Raw genomic sequence first — 14,840 nt, 5'->3', positions numbered from 1 at the left:
CGTATACTTTGTGTGTAATTAGAAATTAAGTTTAGATTCAATGGGCAACTATTCTCAACACTTCGAATATCCAGTTGACATAATTGGCCACTTTTGTGTAGACGCCAGGGAAATAAGGATTGGCACAGCCATAGGCAAAGGACACGATGCCATAGGTGATGCCTCGATGTACGAGCGGACCACCAGAATCACCATAACAATGATCTCGATCAGCTGCCGCCGCACAGAGCATATCGTTGGTGATGATGCGATCCCTTTGTTGATATAGATATTGGCAGACACCCTGCTCAAGGGGCAGCACCCATGTGCCCTGCAATTGGCCCAGGGCCTCCGTAATGTTTGTGTGTATTGAGCCCCAGCCGGCGACTAGCAGACGCTTGGGCAACACACTCAGCCCAGGTAAGGGTAACTTGATCAATTGAACTCTTCGATTTAATCTAAAGGGCTCCCTGGTCTGTAGGATTGCAATGTCATGGTACAAATTATGTAGATCGAAGCCTGGATGCAAATAGACATGGTTGACGTCGCGTTGCTGGCCATTATAGTAGGGACTGGATGAGCCAGCTCTAACCGAATAGCTGGCAGGATAATGCACACAATGGGCAGCTGTCAAGAGCCATTTGTTAGTGATCAATGAAGCGCCACACGAGAACTTCCCATTGACTGTGATCGAAGCCACCCAAGGTGTGGCCTCTATGGGTAGCCTAACGCCGCCCACAATGCGTTGATGTGATCTCAATTCTTTGGCCCATATTTGATAATGGCCAGCCATCAGGAGCAAGCAATTTAACACAAGCAACTTCATATCGATGCGAACTGAAAATCGAAACAACCGCCAAGCTCAAATATTGTCCAAGAACTGGAAAGATCAGACTATTGACCTCACTACCTGAACTCTCAGCATTGTGTAATGCTAATGAAGACATCATCTTGACCCAATAATATATATATATATATATGTAAAATCCCATGAATATTTATCATGCGCTTCCATTGACAAGGAATAAGTAGATGGTTTATTTGTTTTGCATTTTCATTGAAATACTTGCCAAACAATAAGTTGACCATGACACGATTCTCGTTAAGATTCGACAAAAAAGTGACCTACATTTTTGGTTTCCTTATCACCAGTTGATTGGCTATATATAAATCAACCAGATCGGTCGATTGACTATTAGAGTTAAGCTATCAGAACTTGAATTCAGCTAATTTATGACTAATTCTGACTCATGTATATGCAAAACTATCTTGGTTTAAATTTCACCCCAGATACTTACATCGAAATCAGGTTTTACATGGACTCCTCTTACACAGGTTGGCATCTTTTTTCTCTTTTCTTTTTTGTGCTTAATGACCTGATTCTTAAAAATGAAGACAGATTGTTTTGGTTTTTTTCTTTTTGTGCATATTTTTATCTATTAGTATTTTCGCATACATTTTCGTATCCATTTGACAAATCTTTTTACTCTCACATAGACACCGGGATACTTGTAGTTGGCACAGCCAATGCCCCAGGACACAATGCCATAGACAATGCCACTGTGCACCAGTGGACCACCGGAATCCCCGGAGCAACTGTCGCGTCCCTTGCGCCGGGCGCACAGCATTTGTCTATAGATCTGAACTCCGGCCTTAGCATAGGCCCGGGCGCATGTCCAGCGGCCCGTTTTGCAGACAACGACACCGCGTAAATAGCGTTGGACATTCGTGGCACTGGCCGAGGTTAGACCCCAACCACTGACCAGAAAGCAGCGTGGCAGAGTTTTGAGTTTAAGAGGTGGCAAGTGCGCCCGTTTAACGCACGGTCCATATTTGAGGCGATCGCGCAGCTTGAGGAGAGCTATATCGTTTTGCATGGTATTCTTGTTGTACTTCTTATTGGCCACAATCAGTTCGACGCGTCGCAACTGACCGCCACGCCTCTGTTGAGTTGATCCCACACGCACCTGATATTTGCCAGCACGACCCACGATGCAGTGGTGAGCGGTGAGTATCCAGCGTCTCGATATAATGACCCCGCCACAGATGAAGTACCCTTCGAAATGCAGGGCCGCCTGGTAGGGGGCCACTCGGCAACCGATCTTCTTGCCGCCAACAATTCGTGTGGGCAGCTCATCGAGCATTTCCAGTGCGTTTATTTGGGGATTACTTGAGATATTGCCAAAGTAACTAAGTGGCAGATGATTACTCATCGAATGACGTATGATCTGTGATTGAGGTGGCTCTTCCACCGGTTTCCTGTAGATCAAATAGTATGTCCCATTGTCCACATAGTCACCGTCATCATAATACTGATACTGCGACCAAGTGCTGGGGCTAGAGCTTGCCGCCAGAGCCACGATTACAACAACTCCAATCAATTGATAATACATGGCTACAGCTAACGGGGCCAGCGGTTGGACTAGAACTAAACGCCTGCCTTGTGCCAATTCACCTCTTGACCCTATAGAGCGCGAAAGAAGAAAATACCAAAAAATATTCATAAATCATTTTTTCCGCGGGCCAAAAAGCAAGAAGAAAAAAAAAACACAAATGTTTAATAAAAAACAACAATCACGGACTCTCTATACCCTTTCGTCATTCCCGAAGTCTCTAAAACTAAACCAAAAGAACCTAATTATCTTAAATTTTTCTATATTTCTGATTCTTATGACTGAAAGCCCATCGAGAGATGGCCAACAAGTTTAAAGTTTGAACCAACTTAAGTATGTATATACAACCACAAAGTTAAAATGCCATCACAAATAAAGGGCACTAAAAGAGAGGAAAAAAAAACAACATATTTTAAATTTTAGCTTCACCCATTAGGCTTAGCTTCTAGTTGGGGTTTCGCCCCACCAATCAAGCATCAGAAGAATCAGAATCAGCAGAGGGAAAGGTTCTCACTGCCGATTTCTCCAGATGGAACTTGCCACGAAAGTGAAATGAGGCACATAAGGTATCTAATGGATTACATTTTAGTTGAATATTGCCCCCGGTCGTTTTGCATAAATTCCTCGCTAATATCTGCCAGAAATAAGCATCTAGGCATAAATCTCTCGCGTGTGTCCAGAGTTTTTACAAAAAAAAAAAAAAAACAAAAAAAATATATTGCTTTGTTGTTGTTGTTTTTTTTTCTTCTTGGCTTTGGTTTGCAGTTAGTGTCAAATAACGGTGGCGGAGTTTTGTTTGGTGGTTTATCTCTTCAGTTTTGTTGTTGTTGTTGTATGCGGCTAAAAGTTGGTTGGCCATTTTTGGTAGGGCACTGCTTCCGCATGACTGGTAGACAAAGACGAAACAATAAAACTATTAATTTAATGTAAATTTTTTGCGCAATTTAATTATGTGCGAAATCACAGTAGACAATGGCCATGGACAGGAATAATTAGGCAGGCAGCAGCCGGCAGCCGGCAGTCGGCAGTTGGTTGCCAGTTGAGCGAAAAGTGAAAGGAGCAGCAAATGCAGCAAACTCCTTTGGCATGGGCATGGACTTGTTGTGGTCTTGTTGCCAAACATCCCTCTCTGTCCACCCTGCGTCTTCTGTACGTGGCTATAATAATGCTGATGATAATTATGTAAACAAGCGCGAAATTCATTAGCCTGCCCCGTATGCAAATTTCTCTCTTTGGTACCACTTTGGTCATGCTAAGGTGCTAGCGGTGGGGCGAAACGCCTGTTTCGATAATATTCCATAGAGCTTTCCTTCTCTCACATTTTGCATACATATGTATACACAAGCATATATTCAATTTCACGTTTATTAATTCAACAAAATGTTGCAGGGTTAAATAGGGCAACATTAACAAAAAAGCAAAGCTAAGGCAAAGCAAACCAAACCCCAAAAAGGATGGGAATTATCTTTGAGTTGTTTCCATCGGCACATCCCTCCCGCCACTTGCCACCTTTGGTTCGTTGTCGCCTAACCATGGAGAATTGCAATTTGTATGCTTTAATTAAAAAATCTGTCAAATGCCAGTTTTGTGAGCTCATTAATGAGTTTTCAGTTTGAGGTAGGCACTCAGTCAGCCTTAAACAACAAAATCATGCTTGACATAGCATGAACTCCACTTTGATATAGCCTCCTCGTATCGTATATACTTAAGATATAATGCTTGATATGTTCGTCTCACGTTGATGTCTGCCAAGCCACAAGAAGACTGAGACGTAAGGTCTGCAGGAACATCATGGGCTGCATGGGGCAGAGGCATCATCTGCCTTTGCACCTTTGACAAAATCACTAACAAAAACAAAAGACTCAGGCAACGAACGTGGTTATTAATTTTCATCAGCAGCATCAACTTCGTCTTCGAGCTAAGCATCTCTTGCATAATAAGGCACAAGTTGTGCCTTTCTAAGCTTAAAGTGAATTGATTTTTAATTATAGGTTAGCCAGGCACAATACGTGTTCGGTCTACACATACTTACTTCTCGGAAGTCAAAGTCCTTAAGCAAACACTATCATAAATTGCGAATCATTTGCTTAAGATTCTATGATATACCACTTTTTTTTTTTTTTTTTTGATGCTAATGCTTTGACCAAATGCCTATGATCATCTATCTCTCATATATACATACATGTATGTAGTCTGACTATCTTCCTGAAGAACATCAAAACATTGGAAACTTTAAGGCTGTTTTAATTTTATCACAAAAAATCATTAACATCAAAATTAAGTTTACAATTTGTTTGGATTTTCCTAAAAAAAGAACAAAATTGTCTACTGAATGCATGTATTGCAAAAGACGAAGAGGTAATCATTTTTTTATGATTTCATCGGCTGTTTCATTCAATCGAAGGGCACGACCATGGACTTTAGTCTGGCGGAAAGACATCCTTAACTTAACATTTTATGTCTCAAATTTTGTAACAATTTATTTAAACTAACAGCAGATCGATTTTCCTGATTAAAAAGGATAAAAAAAGTGTCCTGTTCATATTGGCTAATATCTTGCGTAGATATTACAGATTGGATACTGAACATGCATTTCTATAAGAGGACCCTTCCAGGACCTGAGGATGTCAGTCGACGAGGAAGATAAAGTATTTCCATCTGGCGCAAGGACATCCCGCTCATCCTTAATATTATCGAGCTATTACCATTTTTCTGTTTTTTTGACTTGTCATTTTTTCCAAGTCCCAAATTGAAGCAAAGGACAAAAAAATCGGGGGAAACTACAAAATCGTTAATATATCAGCTCTCCGCAGGTCTATCGGGATATCATTTGCCCCAATTATAGTCCTTGTTGATTCGAATCTTTTGACATCAGATTCGTCTCGGTCCTTCAAAGGACTCGCGAGATATTCGCCTTTTTTCTTTCAGCAAAAAAGTCCTTTTATCTCAGCTCCCAAAAGGACATTCCAGGATCTGATAGTGTCAGTCGATGCGGGTCACCAAGGACTACAATCTGACTAAAGAACATCCTGATCGTCCTTGAAATGGCTGAGTAATAAGGATATTTCTTGTATTTTTGCGATTTTTGGCCATTTTTCTGACTCTCCCCCTTACAAAAATTCAAGCAATATTTTTGTAAGGATATTGAAAATCCTTGAATGCAGTTCGATAGTCCTGATCCTGGAGAACCAGAAAAGGTATGTCCTGTCGAATTCGGTCAATGTCCTGCGAAATTATAAGCTCTAGAAAATAATCCTTATTTCGTTTTTTAGCTCTAAAATCCACATATCCTGCCGCAGGACGAAAGTACATGGCTCCTTAAGATGTCCTTGATGATCTTTACGTATTGGCATGAAAAAAACTGGGGGTCATCTAAGGATGAAGGACATGAAATATTCTGAAAAGGTCCTTGTTCTCAGCTATCCGAAGGACATCACAGGACCTGAGGATGTAAATCGATGCACATGGTAAAGGAGCTTCCTCACGCCAAAAGACATTCCTCTCGTCCTTGAAATGGCCGAGTTATGAGCAGTTTTCCAATTTTTGGACTTGTAATTTTTTCCAAGTCCCAAATTGAAAGCAAAGGACAAAAAAATCGGGGGAAAACTACAAAAACCTTGATATCTCCGCTCTCCGCAGGACTATAGCCATGTCCTTTGCACCAACTATTGTCCTTGATGATTCGAATCTTTTGACATCAGATTCGTCTCGGTCCTTCAAAGGACTCGCGAGATATTCGCCTTTTTTCTTTCAGCAAAAAAGTCCTTTTATCTCAGCTCCCAAAAGGACATTCCAGGATCTGATAGTGTCAGTCGATGCGGGTCACCAAGGACTACAATCTGACTAAAGAACATCCTGATCGTCCTTGAAATGGCTGAGTAATAAGGATATTTCTTGTATTTTTGCGATTTTTGGCCATTTTTCTGACTCTCCCCCTTACAAAAATTCAAGCAATATTTTTGTAAGGATATTGAAAATCCTTGAATGCAGTTCGATAGTCCTGATCCTGGAGAACCAGAAAAGGTATGTCCTGTCGAATTCGGTCAATGTCCTGCGAAATTATAAGCTCTAGAAAATAATCCTTATTTCGTTTTTTAGCTCTAAAATCCACATATCCTGCCGCAGGACGAAAGTACATGGCTCCTTAAGATGTCCTTGATGATCTTTACGTATTGGCATGAAAAAAACTGGGGGTCATCTAAGGATGAAGGACATGAAATATTCTGAAAAGGTCCTTGTTCTCAGCTATCCGAAGGACATCACAGGACCTGAGGATGTAAATCGATGCACATGGTAAAGGAGCTTCCTCACGCCAAAAGACATTCCTCTCGTCCTTGAAATGGCCGAGTTATGAGCAGTTTTCCAATTTTTGGACTTGTAATTTTTTCCAAGTCCCAAATTGAAGCAAAGGACAAAAAAATCGGGGGAAAACTACAAAATCCTTGATATCTCCGCTCTCCGCAGGACTATAGCCATGTCCTTTGCACCAACTATTGTCCTTGATGATTCGAATCTTTTGACATCAGATTCGTCCTGATCCTTCAAAGGACTCCCGAGATATTTGCCTTTTTTCTTTCAGCAAAAAAGTCCTTTTATCTCAGCTCCCAAAAGGACATTCCAGGATCTGATAGTGTCAGTCGATGCGGGTCACCAAGGACTACAATCTGACTAAAGAACATCCTGATCGTCCTTGAAATGGCTGAGTAATAAGGATATTTCTTGTATTTTTGCGATTTTTGGCCATTTTTCTGACTCTCCCCCTTACAAAAATTCAAGCAATATTTTTGTAAGGATATTGAAAAATCCTTGAATGCAGTTCGATAGTCCTGATCCTGGAGAACCAGAAAAGGTATGTCCTGTCGAATTCGGTCAATGTCCTGCGAAGTTATAAGCTCTAGAAAATAATCCTTATTTCGTTTTTTAGCTCTAAAATCCACAAATCCTGCCGCAGGACGAAAGTACATGCCTCCTTAAGATGTCCTTGATGATCTTTACGTATTGGCATGAAAAAAACTGGGGGTCATCTAAGAACGAAGGTCACAAAAATTAGCAAAAAGGTCCTTGTTCTCAGCTATCCGAAGGACCTTCCAGGACCTTGTGATCTCAGGCGATGCGGACGAAGAAGGACTTTCATCTGGCCAAAGGACATCTGAATTATCCTTAAAATAGCCGAGTTATAAGCAGTTTTGTGATTTTTGGACTTGTAATATTTAAGTGGAATATTTATGTTGCATACTTTTGGGGTTAATAATATGAATTTTTAAAAAAAGTGTTGCCTACTTATTTGGGTTAAAAGGGAATTAGCGACAATTTCGCATGTCCTTAAATGGATCAGGACGAAAGTGGTGTCAAACGAATCCTTTCATCAAGGACAATATTCTGTAAAAAGGACATCCCAATAATCCTGCAAGGAGCTGAGAAATTAAGGAATTTCTGATTTTTCCTTTTTGTTGCATACTTTTAGGCGTTTTGGCTTTTTTAATATCCTTAAAAAATTGGTGTTGCCTACTTTTAGGCGTTTGAGCATGTGGGGTACCAAAATTTTTGTTGCATACTTTTAGGCGTTTGAGCGTGTGGGGTACCAAAATACATTTTTGTTGCCTACTTTTAGGCGTTTGGGCTTGTATGATCAGCCACAAGCCCAAACGCCTAAAAGTATGCAACACCAATTTTTTAAGGATCTTAATAAGCCAATACGCCTAAAAGTATGCAACAAATCCGAAAAATCTGAAAATCCTTAATTTCTCAGCTCCTTGCAGGATTATTGGGATGTCCTTTTTACAGAATATTGTCCTTGATGAAAGGATTCGTTTGACACCACTTTCGTCCTGATCCATTTAAGGACATGCGAAATTGTCGCTAATTCCCTTTTAACCCAAATAAGTAGGCAACACTTTTTTTAAAAATTCATATTATTAACCCCAAAAGTATGCAACATAAATATTCCACTTAAATATTACAAGTCCAAAAATCACAAAACTGCTTATAACTCGGCTATTTTAAGGATAATTCAGATGTCCTTTGGCCAGATGAAAGTCCTTCTTCGTCCGCATCGCCTGAGATCACAAGGTCCTGGAAGGTCCTTCGGATAGCTGAGAACAAGGACCTTTTTGCTAATTTTTGTGACCTTCGTTCTTAGATGACCCCCAGTTTTTTTTCATGCCAATACGTAAAGATCATCAAGGACATCTTAAGGAGGCATGTACTTTCGTCCTGCGGCAGGATTTGTGGATTTTAGAGCTAAAAAACGAAATAAGGATTATTTTCTAGAGCTTATAACTTCGCAGGACATTGACCGAATTCGACAGGACATACCTTTTCTGGTTCTCCAGGATCAGGACTATCGAACTGCATTCAAGGATTTTTCAATATCCTTACAAAAATATTGCTTGAATTTTTGTAAGGGGGAGAGTCAGAAAAATGGCCAAAAATCGCAAAAATACAAGAAATATCCTTATTACTCAGCCATTTCAAGGACGATCAGGATGTTCTTTAGTCAGATTGTAGTCCTTGGTGACCCGCATCGACTGACACTATCAGATCCTGGAATGTCCTTTTGGGAGCTGAGATAAAAGGACTTTTTTGCTGAAAGAAAAAAGGCGAATATCTCGCGAGTCCTTTGAAGGACCGAGACGAATCTGATGTCAAAAGATTCGAATCATCAAGGACAATAGTTGGTGCAAAGGACATGGCTATAGTCCTGCGGAGAGCGGAGATATCAAGGTTTTTGTAGTTTTCCCCCGATTTTTTTGTCCTTTGCTTTCAATTTGGGACTTGGAAAAAATTACAAGTCCAAAAATTAGAAAACTGCTCATAACTCGGCCATTTCAAGGACGAGAGGAATGTCTTTTGGCGTGAGGAAGCTCCTTTACCATGTGCATCGATTTACATCCTCAGGTCCTGTGATGTCCTTCGGATAGCTGAGAACAAGGACCTTTTCAGAATATTTCATGTCCTTCATCCTTAGATGACCCCCAGTTTTTTTCATGCCAATACGTAAAGATCATCAAGGACATCTTAAGGAGCCATGTACTTTCGTCCTGCGGCAGGATTTGTGGATTTTAGAGCTAAAAAACGAAATAAGGATTATTTTCTAGAGCTTATAACTTCGCAGGACATTGACCGAATTCGACAGGACATACCTTTTCTGGTTCTCCAGGATCAGGACTATCGAACTGCATTCAAGGATTTTCAATATCCTTACAAAAATATTGCTTGAATTTTTGTAAGGGGGAGAGTCAGAAAAATGGCCAAAAATCGCAAAAATACAAGAAATATCCTTATTACTCAGCCATTTCAAGGACGATCAGGATGTTCTTTAGTCAGATTGTAGTCCTTGGTGACCCGCATCGACTGACACTATCAGATCCTGGAATGTCCTTTTGGGAGCTGAGATAAAAGGACTTTTTTGCTGAAAGAAAAAAGGCAAATATCTCGCGAGTCCTTTGAAGGATCAGGACGAATCTGATGTCAAAAGATTCGAATCATCAAGGACAATAGTTGGTGCAAAGGACATGGCTATAGTCCTGCGGAGAGCGGAGATATCAAGGATTTTGTAGTTTCCCCCGATTTTTTTGTCCTTTGCTTTCAATTTGGGACTTGGAAAAAATTACAAGTCCAAAAATTAGAAAACTGCTCATAACTCGGCCATTTCAAAAACGAGAGGAATGTCTCTTGGCGTGAGGAAGCTCCTTTACCATGTGCATCGATTTACATCCTCAGGTCCTGTGATGTCCTTCGGATAGCTGAGAACAAGGACCTTTTCAGAATATTTCATGTCCTTCATCCTTAGATGACCCCCAGTTTTTTTCATGCCAATACGTAAAGATCATCAAGGACATCTTAAGGAGCCATGTACTTTCGTCCTGCGGCAGGATTTGTGGATTTTAGAGCTAAAAAACGAAATAAGGATTATTTTCTAGAGCTTATAACTTCGCAGGACATTGACCGAATTCGACAGGACATACCTTTTCTGGTTCTCCAGGATCAGGACTATCGAACTGCATTCAAGGATTTTCAATATCCTTACAAAAATATTGCTTGAATTTTTGTAAGGGGGAGAGTCAGAAAAATGGCCAAAAATCGCAAAAATACAAGAAATATCCTTATTACTCAGCCATTTCAAGGACGATCAGGATGTTCTTTAGTCAGATTGTAGTCCTTGGTGACCCGCATCGACTGACACTATCAGATCCTGGAATGTCCTTTTGGGAGCTGAGATAAAAGGACTTTTTTGCTGAAAGAAAAAAAGGCAAATATCTCGCGAGTCCTTTGAAGGATCAGGACGAATCTGATGTCAAAAGATTCGAATCATCAAGGACAATAGTTGGTGCAAAGGACATGGCTATAGTCCTGCGGAGAGCGGAGATATCAAGGATTTTGTAGTTTTCCCCCGATTTTTTTGTCCTTTGCTTCAATTTGGGACTTGGAAAAAATTACAAGTCCAAAAATTAGAAAACTGCTCATAACTCGGCCATTTCAAAAACGAGAGGAATGTCTTTTGGCGTGAGGAAGCTCCTTTACCATGTGCATCGATTTACATCCTCAGGTCCTGTGATGTCCTTCGGATAGCTGAGAACAAGGACCTTTTCAGAATATTTCATGTCCTTCATCCTTAGATGACCCCCAGTTTTTTTCATGCCAATACGTAAAGATCATCAAGGACATCTTAAGGAGCCATGTACTTTCGTCCTGCGGCAGGATTTGTGGATTTTAGAGCTAAAAAACGAAATAAGGATTATTTTCTAGAGCTTATAACTTCGCAGGACATTGACCGAATTCGACAGGGCATACCTTTTCTGGTTCTCCAGGATCAGGACTATCGAACTGCATTCAAGGATTTTCAATATCCTTACAAAAATATTGCTTGAATTTTTGTAAGGGGGAAGTCAGAAAAATGGCCAAAAATCGCAAAAATACAAGAAATATCCTTATTACTCAGCCATTTCAAGGACGATCAGGATGTTCTTTAGTCAGATTGTAGTCCTTGGTGACCCGCATCGACTGACACTATCAGATCCTGGAATGTCCTTTTGGGAGCTGAGATAAAAGGACTTTTTTGCTGAAAGAAAAAAGGCAAATATCTCGCGAGTCCTTTGAAGGATCAGGACGAATCTGATGTCAAAAGATTCGAATCATCAAGGACAATAGTTGGTGCAAAGGACATGGCTATAGTCCTGCGGAGAGCGGAGATATCAAGGTTTTTGTAGTTTTCCCCCGATTTTTTTGTCCTTTGCTTCAATTTGGGACTTGGAAAAAATTACAAGTCCAAAAATTAGAAAACTGCTCATAACTCGGCCATTTCAAGGACGAGAGGAATGTCTTTTGGCGTGAGGAAGCTCCTTTACCATGTGCATCGATTTACATCCTCAGGTCCTGTGATGTCCTTCGGATAGCTGAGAACAAGGACCTTTTCAGAATATTTCATGTCCTTCATCCTTAGATGACCCCCAGTTTTTTTCATGCCAATACGTAAAGATCATCAAGGACATCTTAAGGAGCCATGTACTTTCGTCCTGCGGCAGGATATGTGGATTTTAGAGCTAAAAAACGAAATAAGGATTATTTTCTAGAGCTTATAATTTCGCAGGACATTGACCGAATTCGACAGGACATACCTTTTCTGGTTCTCCAGGATCAGGACTATCGAACTGCATTCAAGGATTTTTCAATATCCTTACAAAAATATTGCTTGAATTTTTGTAAGGGGGAAGTCAGAAAAATGCCCAAAAATCGCAAAAATACAAGAAATATCCTTATTACTCAGCCATTTCAAGGACGATCAGGATGTTCTTTAGTCAGATTGTAGTCCTTGGTGACCCGCATCGACTGACACTATCAGATCCTGGAATGTTCTTTTTGGGAGCTGAGATAAAAGGACTTTTTTGCTGAACGATAAAAGGCAAATATCTCGCGAGTCCTTTGAAGGATCAGGACGAATCTGATGTCAAAAGATTCGAATCGACAAGGACTTTAATTGGTGCAAAGGATATCCCGATAGACCTGCGGAGAGCTGAGATATTAACGATTTTGTAGTTTTTTGCAAATTTTTTGATCCTTTTCTTCAATTTGGAACTTGGAAAAAAGTCAAGAAAACAGAAAAATGGTAATAACTCGGTAATTTTAAGCATGTCCTTGCGCCAGATGGAAGTCCTTACTCATGCGCGTCGACTAATATTAACATATCCTGGAATGCCCCTCGAATAGCTGGACCTCTCCCTGTCCTGCATCCTTAGATGATATTTATCTCGCGGCAGGATTTAAGCATTTTGCAGCTGAAAAACAAAATTGGGATTATGTTCTCCAGGATCATTAAAGTTGATTTGCTTTGGCTTTTAATTTACAGGTCAAAAAAACACAAAAGTGTTGAGGACTCAAGTATTTTGGAGACGATCTGCAAGTCCTTCGAATACAGATCGTCTTGACATATCCTCTGAGAAGCAAGAAGAAAGAATCTTTTCAATGAATTGTAAAAGAAAATATTTAAATTTTTCAAGCTAAGTCTTTCTAATCTCTCAATTGACTCTCAAGTAAGCAACTCTAAAATTTTCCAAGGACTTTCCAAATGCCATTGAATTGTTTGTTGATTTTGTGACATACAACAAAGTCATAATTCACTATGAAATAAGAGGCTGGCATTTTTGTTATGTGGCCAATGAACTTACAGCACAATATTATTGTTCGTGCGCGTGTGTGTGTGTGAGTGTGCGTTTCTGGAGCCTTATTCTGCTTAAAGTCTTGACGATCGGAAAAACGGAAGCGGCCTCAAGTGCCATGGACGGGCAGGCTGTAATTTGCGGCCACTTGACATGCATATTACAGTAAGTTTTGGGTTATTGCAAGCCAGAAACAAAGACTGCAACTAAAACAGAGATGGCGACTGCACTGAAGACTGACTACAGACTGGAGTAAACAGAAAAGGCAGACAAAGGCAGAAGACGCACTCGAAGGCCATCGGCTAAAACGTTGAATGGAGGATTGGATGAGCGGTAAAACGCGGGACCGCCAAAGTGCATGCTAAAAACGCGTTAAACGATGATTTAATGCCAATAAATAAGTGTAAACGTTCATTACAGATAATTAATGTATCTGCACAGAGGTCAGACAGTCAGGCAGTCAGGCCAATCGACGGGTTGCTGTTGCTGTTGCTGTTGCTGTTGCCTTTTGCCAGACTGAAAGAAACAAAAACAAAAATAAATATAAGAAAAGTGAAACTTCAATTAGATGGCTTAACAACATTATGGCGTGGACGATTAAGAGTTAAATTACGAGTATGGGCTGGCAATGTGTAAATGCACAAGGATTTGACATTTCACCTGTAGACCCGGCCGGGCCAAGTGAAGCCATGACAGTCCGATCAGACCCAGGCCAGTTCGGGACAGGAGAGTCCGTCTCTGTCATTGATCTCTTTATCTCATGTGCATAGAGTTGACTTGACTCTGAAATTTTGGCATTCGTTGCAATATGCCCCAAATCCATGCCACAACAGCAACAGAAACACCAACAACAACAACACTAGCAACAACAACACTTGCAACAATGTCGCCCAATTCGTTTTGCTGTTTTCATGCCTGCCGGCTGGAAATTTCGGCTGGTTTTTCTTGTGTTTTGTGTGTTTTTTTTTTGGTTGTGCTTGTGCTTGGTTGGTTGGACTCGGTTTCAGTTTTGCCTTTTCAATTTAAAATGTAAATCAAGTGTGAAAAACAAAATCTGCAGCGAAAGTGTTGCAATTGCAATTTGCTTGTTGCGATTTTTGACATTTTCTGGCTTTGAGGCAGAGTATTGATTTATTTTGATTGTTAATCAATTTGGCGAGCCAACCTGTCCGCCCGCCCTCTCCTCTGCCCCAAAACATCGCCCAATGAAGGCTGTCGCTCTGATAATAGTTCAATGAAATTATAAATCAGTCGGCCCCAATATTTATATGCCCAGTCTGGATGTTTTTTTGCGAGTTGCTGCTGCTGCTGGTAATTTGAGTCACGTTAAAAGGAAAACAAAAACAAAAAAAAAAAAGAGAAAGAATATGCCTGGCACACTTTTCTCTTTCACTGGCTGCGATTAACCCATTGACGACCCATAAACGATACCAACACTGATAGTTCTATGAAATACTCTCATTTAGGAAAGTTCTAACAGAAAACAAAAACGAAACATAAATCTGAAACTATTGTCGTTGACTTTAATGGGTTAACTTGGTCACCAGTGGCTCATTTGTCAGCAGGAAGCTGGATGCTGTTGGATGTTGCTGGATGTTGCTGCTGATGGTGTGTATGGAAAAGGTTATAGCGCAATTTGCGCTTGCGCACGCAAATTACGCATCATAAATCATGCAACGAGACTTTGTTGGTGCTTTTACCACTTACTTACTCGTCTTGGCTTGGCTTGGCTTGGTTGGTTGGTTGGGCCTGGTTGGGTTTGGCCCGTTTTTCTCTTTGTGGGAGTAGCCCCAACTGTCACCGTCACTGATTG

The 14,840-nt window shown here is 40.6% G+C and overlaps 2 protein-coding genes across 2 annotated transcripts; both read right to left on the bottom strand.

The window, feature by feature from the left end:
* Nucleotides 1–37: 37 nt before the first annotated feature.
* Nucleotides 38–772, bottom strand: LOC137574036 (trypsin). The gene has a single exon (XM_068286141.1). The coding sequence runs from the start codon at nucleotides 770–772 to the stop codon at nucleotides 38–40; it is 735 nt and encodes a 244-aa protein (XP_068142242.1).
* Nucleotides 773–1,327: 555 nt separating this feature from the next.
* LOC137574035 (trypsin beta-like) lies at nucleotides 1,328–2,372 on the bottom strand. Its single transcript, XM_068286140.1, has one exon. It carries the CDS (start codon nucleotides 2,370–2,372, stop codon nucleotides 1,419–1,421), a length of 954 nt encoding a protein of 317 aa, XP_068142241.1. The 3' UTR covers nucleotides 1,328–1,418.
* Nucleotides 2,373–14,840: the final 12,468 nt, after the last annotated feature.

Source organism: Drosophila tropicalis, unplaced genomic scaffold (assembly GCF_018151085.1).
Source record: "Drosophila tropicalis isolate 14030-0801.00 unplaced genomic scaffold, ASM1815108v1 contig_443, whole genome shotgun sequence".
Classification (NCBI taxonomy): domain Eukaryota; kingdom Metazoa; phylum Arthropoda; class Insecta; order Diptera; family Drosophilidae; genus Drosophila; species Drosophila tropicalis.
This window is presented reverse-complemented; position numbering and strand designations above follow the sequence as displayed.